We start from the raw sequence: 10,699 nt of genomic DNA on the forward strand, positions 1-10,699 counted from the left end.
CCATGTTCCTTTGGCTTCTCAAACCATTGTGCAGACCACTATACTACCCTGGTTCCTGGATTCTCAAGGAAATTTAGGAACCTGGATAGGGTAGAGGTCTGCACAGTGGCCCAGAAAGCCTTAGTTCCGTGATTTGATTTGTGGTCCTGGGATATCTTTTTCCCATAATAATTAATTTTAATTTCACCGCCATTCACACGGCAGAGTTGAAATATATCACAATGCATACCCTAAATTATCTCTTTAAAACATTTAGCATGTATATGAGCATTATCATTATCATAAGTCAACAATGCTAAGATTGGTTTGATGCAGCTCTCCTATCTGCTAGTCTTTTCATGGTGACGGATGTCTTCTCTTTTATATTGTTAGTAAGCTGTCCTATGTAACTCATCCTTGGCTGTCTCTTGCCCTTCCACCCATCCACCTGTCCTACCATTGTTTTCATCAGGCATTCATACCTCATAATGTGGCCAACTAAGTCGTCCAGTCTTCTCCTTAAGGATTTAAGAAGGCTTCTCTTTTCTCTCACTCTTCTTAGCAAATCCTCATTACTTACTGGGTTGATCCATTTTACCTTCATCATTTTTCAGTAGCACCATGTATTGAATGCCTCCTCAGTCCTACCTTTCCCAGTGGGGCAAATAACCTAAGCTGTTGGTGCCTCATCTGAATACACATAGCCAAAGTGTATTCAACTCGATTCAATTGCATGGGTGAAGTTAGGGATTAATATGATTCATGGAGCTTCAAACTAATATGGAGAACGTAAAGAGGCAATAGATTCTTCTATTTCTCTCATTCTTTGGTGGTGAAAGTGAGAAATAATTTGGGCGGCCCTTAGCCTTCGGATTGTATTTTTCAGATTTTGCTCAGGCTGATAGTGTGCTTCTATTACCATTCGTAGCGATATTCGTCTCTCTTTGTGCCACTAGGCGACCAAGAGTCCTTCTTTCTTCACAATTTCATCAAAAAGGTTTACCTTTTGCTTGCCAGAGCATTAACAGGTCTGGATCAGACAGACCCTTAATTTGTATGCAAGAGGGAGCTTGGAGAGTAGCGAGGGAAGGCGTAGCGAGGCCGCAACTCATTTGTTGAATGAATCAATACATCAATCAGTACATAATGCCTCATATTGTGGCAAACTAAGTAGTCCCATAGGGCTTTAAGAAGACTTCTCTCTCTCTTCTTACCACTTCCTCATCACTTACTCAGGCAATCCATTTTATCTTCATCATTCTTTGGTACATGAGCTTCATCATCTACTTTATACTTCAGAGGAAGCAGGAAAAAACAGCATTAAACCAAAATTTCCACATATTGGATAGAAGTTTCCAGATATTTGGGAATCTATTAGCTGTCAGTATAATCCCAAATGACTGTATAGCAGATATGCTAATGCCCGGCGATTGTCACCTGCTTACATCAGCTTCAAACAGTTATTGCAGGAACAAGGGATTTTTTGCATCCTTACATGCCTAGATGTAAATTATAAGGCATAGGTGGAAGACTTCAAAATTGGCTGAGTGTTAAAGCTAAATACCCTACATTGATATAGATGAAAGCCCTAAAAAGTTTCTTTCAGACTTCATCTCGTAAGAGAGAGAAAAATTCATTAGAGAGAGGTTTGTTCATCTCACATGATTACAAATTTCCAGATTCTTAGTCATTTTGTGTGGTTCTAGATGAAGATAACATTATGATGGAAAAACATTTGTACGGTCCTCAAAATTTTATTATCAACCGACCTAGGTTTTGACAACTTATCGTCTTTTCTTGTCAACTCATAATTTTCACCTTGAATGTTTGTCAGTTTATTAATAAAATTATGTGGCCTGCACAAACTTTTCTCTGTACTAATGTTACCTGTTACATGGTTCCACAAAATATCGCTATCGTCTCTTAAGTAATACATGAAGGTCCTCACCTGGTGCATAGGCACACCGGGCCACTGGCCCATTGTGTTGAGGTCCGTGACAGATGTGCTACTTGCCATCCCTCCCCTTGGCCACCCATTCCATGGCTCAGTCAGCTCTGAGCGTCTCCTGCGGTTTAGGGTCGCAGTACCTCCTTCTCCAAATCCCCCCTGATGTGGCTGTAGCCATGGGGATGCCCTTCCATCACTGCCTGCAGCCGACTAAAACAGCAAGGCATTCATTAATTTCACCAATACCATTAATTCACTAATTCAGAAGGAAAAATTTTACACCTAATGTTTAAGAAATTATTTATTATTAGTTAGTATACTAAGAATTTTAATGAAACAATTTTAGAAATAAGTCATTATTATACATGTAAAAAACGTATTATTATTAGAGATGGGTCGAATAGCAGATTTCTCAAATGCAAAGCATATTAAACGTATGTTTTTTCTTCTATTTCCCTTGATGAATGTATAAATAAAAAGGTATACAGTGGAACCTCGATCTATCGTTTTTCAGAAGGGACAAAAAAAACCTATGAATGCGGGAATGTTTGACTAGGTTGCCTATGCAGCAGGAAACCCAGGATTTTGGCGAGTAATTGAGATTTCCTTTAAAGGATTCAAACCGGAATTTAGCTGATTAATGGAATATCTAACACGCGAATTTGATGTAGTTCGTCAACTTGCTTATAACGGCGCTGCATGCACTAAACTACTAGATTTCTCTACATTTTTCCGAGCCAAATAACAACGACGTGCGTGCGACAGTGTATGGTGCGAAATTCAAAGTATTCGGGGTTGTACCATTAGCATAACTATTCGAGTTCTCGAATATCGAATACTTTCTAGTATTCGAGGTATTTGAGTATTCGCAGATACTATTCACACATCTCTAATTATTATTGTATCATATAATGACCTCTAAAACCTAACGAATGTAAGATTTAAAGTCCTGTATAATTATTAATGTGTTAGACAATCACAAACATCTCTGTGGTGGCACTTGCTCTAATGAAGATATTGTGGTTAGTTTGTGGGTTTATGTATACAGAAGTGGTGAAGCTATGATAAGAATGGGAAATATACACATCTATGAAGGTGACTTTGGGGGAGGAGATAGATGAGGTGAAGGAAAGAGTGGAGGATTCATTAAGGGATGAGATGAAGGTCTTAGAAAGTCTAGACCATGTGGTCAAAGGAGGAAAATGTCATCAATATACCAAATTCAAATAATAGGTGCAACAGATTCAAGCTTCGATTGGTGGAAGTTAGACATGTTTAAATAAATAAAAGATCGAAGCACTTTTCCACAAAATTTTTTTTGTCACGACTAGCGTCCTCCTTACGTGGGTTCCCCACATCCCGTTTTTCTATCTTTTCCCACTGTCTCCACTCTCTGTACGCCTGTTCCCACCCCCTTCTTCAAACATGTAAAATCCTCTCCAACCCCCTTTCTCAAAGGTATAAAGGTAATTTACAAATGTTTTGTAGTGTCTTGTACCAGATGATGGCTCAGTGAGCCAAAACGTGTTGTACGCAGTAAAACATTTTGTAGAAAAGTGCTATGATCTTTTATTTATTTAAATATCAAATAATAGGCTTTAATGCGTGTATACTGGGAATTGGGAAAGGAATTTTTCCTTACATTGCACAAGATAAAGGTGATGAGCATATGAGGGACTAAACCTACAGCCCATGGCACAGCATTTTTCTGTAGGAATAGGTGGTCATTGAAAGAGAATGCATGGTGGATGAGAAATTGTGGCAGGTCTAGCAGGAAATCAGTACTTGGAATATAAGGGAATACAATCAATTGGTACGATCAAAAAATATAAGTACATATACATAGTGCCCATCAAAGCGACTAATCTTTGTCCTTCTATGTGGCTCGCCAACCCCAGTCCTTTTAGCGTTTAAGTCATCCAGAGCACAATGCTCATCCAGAGTGTGTGATTCAGCAAACAAATTTATTAATCTCACAAGTCCAAATGTTGATAAAATGAAGTTATAATAAGGACAAGTATGTACTAGGTCCAAATGAAAATACACAACCAAGGTAACTTTTCACGGGAAAATTATTTATTGGTACGACACATTTCGACTCTGAGGCATCATTCTCAAGTACACTGATTATAATATCGACAATCCAATAAATACCCTAATTCTGGCAGGGGGGTTATAGAGGGGGGGGAAATTTGGGAAGGAGTATAACCCCTGTATAACCCTTCTCCCTCACTTGAGAATGATGCCTCAGCATCGAAACGCGTCGTACCAATAAATAATTTTCCAGTGAAAAGTTACCAAGGTTGTGTATTTTCATTTCAAGATGGATTTTCACAAAGTAAAAGCCGAATCAATTGAATTCATGTACTAGGTCATAATAAAATCCTTCTTTATACACTTTTTGGTTTAGATGGTGGTTTTGTCGCACCTGTGCCTGCCAGTTGAGGTTGGCCTGCTCTGAGCGCTGGTGCTCCCAAAGGTTGCCCATGGAGGCCCCTCGGAAGCCATTCAGTGACTTGACTGGGGGGGGCTGGGGTGAGAGGGAAGGGTGTTGTGGCCAGTGTCCTTGACTGCTCTCAGGATGGTGCCGGAATGAGGAATGAATGCTTCCCTCCCTCATTGCTTGTGACATTGAAAAAGAAATATTGATTAATGCAAGTCATGAGAACTGTGAGAGCCACATTACCTTATTAATAGCTGCATTTTTAATGTTTTATCATCACAAGTTATCATCGCATTAGAATCACAAAAAAATGCAAAAATTTTCTATGCATCTTTAAAGCTATGAGAAAAAGATTCCCAAATATTTGGGTCGCCAAAAATGTTGTAGACATGATTGTTGATAAGATCTGGTGCTTTCCAAGGGCACACATTGATTAAAATTCTTTCTGGTTCTCCACTGCGTGAGTTTTTCCATCACTACCATTGGCTTATGAGCTCATGCTTTAGAAAATCCAATAGAATTTTACTCACTATGTGCCTCAGGAAAGCACCAGATCTTATTTTACTTGCCTCTACTGGGAGGAGGTACACCTTGACACTTGAGAAGCTACAAAAAGAGAAGGCGAGCATCTGTAGCTCCCATGCCTTCCTTCTGAGATGCTGCCAACATGACGGTCTTAGCTAGTGCTGGCAAAATTCCTGGCAATGGAGCACATTTTAGAACATGCCCTGGTGAGTGAACGACAATCCAAGATGGCTACGAGAGGAGACTTGAAGCCCCTCACTTCACCTTGCTGTGATACTATAGCCGGTGAATTGGGAACATGTGGAATGTGCAACTGCTGTCAATGGTGAACTTATGCTAACAAAGGAGAATGAAAGCAAGAGGGTGGAGTTTTCTCAATTGTCATCACTAAAGAATCCCTGGACAGAAAGCAAGTTGTCATCCTGACCAGCAACGCTTTGGATGGGCCTACGCTCTGTATTCTATCTAAATGATGTAACTTAGCCCCGGCACTGAGATCCATAGCCTACGCTGACTTTGTTGCAAGCACTGAACAAGCAGCATGCAAACATCTCTTTGGAGTTACTGAAGAAGTACAAAGCGAGGTGGCAATGGTCATAAAAAGGACCATATTTCCCAAGGGTTATCTCAATAATGATGAACACCATGAACCCCAAGCTTTGCGGAGGAATAAAGCCATTACCATACTACTTGTGGACAAAGTTCATGCCAGTATGCTCAAGCATTGTGATGAATCCCATCAAAATATAGAGGAGCTCTACATAGGAATTGCCATGATAAAATATTCCCCTGGACCAGGAAATCGAACCACAAATCTTTGGCTTTTACGGCCACTATGCTATCCAGGTTCCTTATTCCAGTAGCCATTGCACCGAGGCTCATGGTGCCAAATGTTAGGCCCTCGCAGTCCATCAAGGATGGTGACACGAGGGAGAAAGGACTTCCAAGAAGCCACAACCGGTTGAGAGCTTCAAACCTGCGCAAATCATGCAGTATGTGTAATATTTCAAATCCTGCCGTGTGAATAGTGGTGAAATATACATGAATTGCCATTAGAAAAAATTCCCTTGGACAGGGAATCGAGCGACGGATGTTTGACTTTCCGGGCCACTGCACAGACGAATACGCTATCCAGTTTACTGATTTCAAATATAAATTAATAAATGAAAATATCTCATCAGCACCCTGGCACCCCTCATGGATCTGTGCGAGTACCCAGAAGAGTGTGACATACTGCGGACAAAGCTAGATGTTGCATTGTTGTTTACTCATGTGCCAGTGAGTGATACCTTGCATCCTCCTTAGTATGCAATGAAAGATTAACTTGCTAGTATGAGAGGCAACACTGGTATTAAGACATCTGATATGTACCACGCCCTCTGTAAATGTGGTGAGGAATACCACCAAGAGTATACCACATGCACACAAAAAAACTCAGGACCCTTGGGAATCTCACTGTGAAATTTGGATGCCGTGGGTGTTGATGAGAAGGCGTGAGGAGGGGGGTGGTGGGGAGGGGGGTGCTGAGGAGAGGGGGAGGCAGGGCGAGGGGGAGGGGGCAGCGGCCGGTTGCCCATCATCCTCCGCAAACTGCCCATCTTCTCAGAGAGTGAAAACTCCTGCTTCTTCATTTGCCCTGCTTCCTGCCGACAAAAGCAGAAATATCGAATGAGTGGAGTTGAGAACATCACTTGGATGTATATAGCACCAAGTACATCATTTAACTTATGTACTTTGATTTTGAATTGAATTGAAAATCGTACCAAAAACAAGAGTGAAAAAACTGCAAAACTTTTTATATTGCATCAATCTGATTTTCAGATCAGAGTAAAATCATCTAAACAGTATGTACATAAATGATTATCCCAATACAGAGGAAAAAATTCATCTCAGTAAGGTGAAATGTAAGGGAAAGTTTCTTAAATGAAAATTTCCCCTTGTAAATGAAATTTTCTTTTTCTCGTGCGAGGAAATGAAATTGAATCATCTCTATTTAAATTTTAAAGACTTTTCCCAGCTTCATCAAATAAATCCATGTATGTAGATGGTGATGAAATGTATCTCAATAAGATGAGAATAAGAAATACTTCAAGTATATAATTTTTCTCAATCCAAAACAGGAATATGTATGTACCTATTTAAAATAGCTTCCCAAAAGTAACACCGTAAAGGCATGCAAATCATGCTGAAGCTATTTCAGTAAATATGTACTAAATATTGTTACTGCTGTGGAAAATTTAATGGTGTACAGTTGCATCATGTTTTTAGTTTTGCTGACAATCCATTCATAAATTTAAAATAATAAACTGGCAAAAAATTAAAGTCTCTGGATTTTTATTGTGGTTGTGCAGATTTAAACACAGAGCAGAATAAGTGTAATTCGGACCGAGAATCACGAATGCCAAAGACCAGTAGAGTACACAGTACCTGTCTCTCTTTCCCCAGAGCAGAGAGGAGACCTCCAGTAGATGGAAGCCTAAACAGTGTCGTTGTCCTCTTCTGGCGACTTCGAGGTGGGGGGACAGGGGCCATACCAATCTCCCCTCTCGGAGGGAGTGGTGGTCGAGTCAGTGTGTGAGCCTCTAATACCTGCCAGTACACAAACGAGTGAGAGAGTTATGGGTATGGTGCGGTTGAGCTTCTAACAACCATTTAAACCATAGTGTATTGCCATTCTGATAATCTTCAATCCTTGCCATAGAATCTGTCAGCAGCAAATACATTGGGAGGTCCATACTTTCCCCTTGACAATGTTAAATAATTTTTCACTGCTTTGAAATCAAATTGTCATCAACAGGAGACATGCCCAGTTTCCTCTCATATTAAAAGCTCATACTTAGGAAAAAAGATGTACAAACTGTGCATTTTTAATCATCTATTATTCTCTAATTTGTTGGTAAATACTTGGAGGGTCCAAAACTCTTTATTAAGGTGGGGTTTTTGTGATCGATCACCTAGACGATCATCTAATAAAAACACCACTCAAGTGCTTACCTTTCTCACATGTGACTGTCGTTTTGGATGGCGATGGTACATGTCATCGCAAGAGGAGCAGAATATCTGACCAGAGCATAGGTCACAGCGAACCGCTGGCGTTGATCCCCCACATAGGTCACAATGGCGACCAGTTCCTTTCCTCACTCCTTGAAAATGATGATTTGAAACAAGTTTAAGTGGTATGTCAGGTGAAACCATAGTCATGATTACACTCACATCAGATCCAATTTGATGAAATGTAACTAAGAGATTATGAATAACATGCACATAGATTGAAGTGATGCTTGAATTTGAGACACCTGTAGACATTATGGAATCAGCATTATGTTCTGATAAAATTTTATTTGGAGAAGAATGAAATCAATTTAAGGAGACATCTGATTTTTAATGTTTGATTTCTATTGTAGAGTTTTACATACACATAAAAAACAAGATTCAAAAAATTAAATTGCTAAATGCTACAGCAGAATCAATGTTTTATCTAACATCTTACTGTATGTATCACTTACTGTCATATAAGATTCAAAAAATTAAATTTTTAAATACTGCAGCATAATCAGTGTTTTATTTAACATCTTAGTGTATGTATCACTTACTTTCATAGTAGTAATACTTTAATGCAAAGATAAAGGGGTTGATGATTACCAAATGAAGGTGGTCGTGGTGGCCCATTCATGTAGGATGCTGCGTTGACTTCGATCACTTCATATTCCGGGTCGTCAGGTGGAGGAGGAGGGGGAGGCATCCTTGGTGGACTATCCCCACCCACTTTGACCTGGCGAGAACATATCACGGCATCCTTTTTTGTGACAGCGTTGAAAGATTCCAAGAAAATCACTTCTCACTGGCATAGCAAATGTGGTGATTCCCAGAAAATCACCACATTTGCTATGCCATTACTTTTCAGTAATGGCATAGCAAATGTTTACATCTTAGCACAACTCTATATTTTACTTAAGAACGCATACTTCATTTAGACCTTATTTTATGCAACATAAAATACTGACATTACCTTGTACTCTATCTACATGACTGTAATATCAGTAAAACAAAATATGCAACTGTAAAACCAAAACAATTCCATTCAAGCATTAGTCACTAGGAGGATGAATGGCATTCATGTCAATTCTCAATATTGCTACAACTCTATCAGAAATGCCCAGATTATTGATCTTGTAAAATATACAAGTAATGCTCTTCCTCCAGTAATAAAAAACATCATAAACATTGATGACTTCAAAAGAGCATCTAAGATTTTTTACTGAAGCATGGTTTTTACTTTGAGGAAGAGTATCTTGTGAATAAAATATATTACTGATTAACCTTTTATCGCAAGCTACCCTTGGTAACATTTTATGCATGCAATTGACGAGTTCTAAGCATATTTGTGTAAACTATTCATAAGCAATGCAATATAATTATTATTATTACTTAACAACCTTTTGCTAATTTTTTGCAATGCATGCCCCCTACCTCCAAAACTCCCTATTCCTCCTGCAAAATGTATATGTAAGTAGGCCCCACTAGGACCCTCTCTTGACATCATAATTTCCATCCCTATCATTCCTCCTCTGATCATCTTAATTCAACCATGATATACTCCCATATCAACAGTGTTAACTAGCTGGATTTCTACCTCTATGCATACACCTTTGACTAAAAACAATTTGAATTTAACCTTGCACACTCTCTCACTACAAATACAAAATGACACACCCAAGAGCATATCTTTTTCCTTGGTTTAATTTTTGTTAGAAAATTATTTAAAATTGCAACTTTAACCGAAACTTCTGCCACTGCTTTTGCATAGCTTAAGTAAAAATATGTATTGTCTCTTTTTCAGAGAAATACAATGTAAAATTCAGTATCATCACAGTACATACTACACTTTATAGCAGTCCACCCTGATCAATTGATAATGCAAGTATGAGCCGCAAATGCTATTGGAAATCAATTCACTATATATGTACCTTTCATAATACGAACTCCTCCCTACTCTCACGATGAATTAAATCGAAACTTGAAGCTTGTACGTAGTGGAAGAGCTCCATATTAATAATGAAAGACACTTTGTTTCTTCCATAAGTTTATAAAGATTTCTATTTTATTACTGGCTATTACACCACCATCAAATAATATTTTCATTATTAGAGGCAAATAGCATTAGAGGCAAATATTACTTGATAATGTAATAGCCGAAACCGGTAATAAAATAGAAATATTTATAAACTTGTGGAAGAAACAAAGTGTCTTTCATTATTAATACTCATGATGAATGTCATTATTACCACATACACACAATAGCTGCAACTTGGTCAGCTCTTATTGTCAATGTGACACTTTCTCAATTAACTAAACTCACAGTGAAATAGCCAATGGCATTTTACAGATGCCAAGTGGCAATTGATTCAAAGCTATTGCTCCTCTGATGCACACATGTTTTCAGTTTGAAATCTGAAAATTTTCTGACCTGAAGATGCACGCAGGATTGATGAAACTGTCGTCATCAGACATAATGTCAAGTCAGTGGAAGCCCAGAAAACATGATCACATCAACTAGTCATGGAAGTCTTTGCATGGACAATTACTCCACTTGAGCCACTCAATGAGTTCACCCGCCCTTGTGACTGCTCCAAACAGCAATTAGTCATGTGTTAGTCTCCCCACCGGCCATGTTCTCACCACTTAGAGCTCTCCTCAGTCTTACAAATATTTCTAACATTAGTCATCATTCTTTCTGTAGTTATACCAAGCAATTAAAGTTTTGAATTCAAACAATCACAAAGCCGGATACTAATAAAACTAGG

At 38.8% G+C, this 10,699-nt stretch overlaps 1 protein-coding gene across 1 annotated transcript; it reads right to left on the minus strand.

The window, feature by feature from the left end:
• Positions 1-582: 582 nt before the first annotated feature.
• Positions 583-8,637, minus strand: LOC124154918 (E3 ubiquitin-protein ligase lubel-like). Its single transcript, XM_046528691.1, has 7 exons — positions 8,538-8,637; positions 7,890-8,038; positions 7,323-7,484; positions 6,352-6,538; positions 4,356-4,549; positions 1,928-2,137; positions 583-669 (listed from the first exon to the last, which is right to left on the minus strand). The coding sequence occupies exons 1-7, from the start codon at positions 8,635-8,637 to the stop codon at positions 583-585; spliced, it is 1,089 nt and encodes a 362-aa protein (XP_046384647.1).
• Between the last annotated feature and the right edge of the window lie 2,062 nt (positions 8,638-10,699).

The sequence above is a fragment of the Ischnura elegans genome, chromosome 3, assembly GCF_921293095.1.
Source record: "Ischnura elegans chromosome 3, ioIscEleg1.1, whole genome shotgun sequence".
Classification (NCBI taxonomy): domain Eukaryota; kingdom Metazoa; phylum Arthropoda; class Insecta; order Odonata; family Coenagrionidae; genus Ischnura; species Ischnura elegans.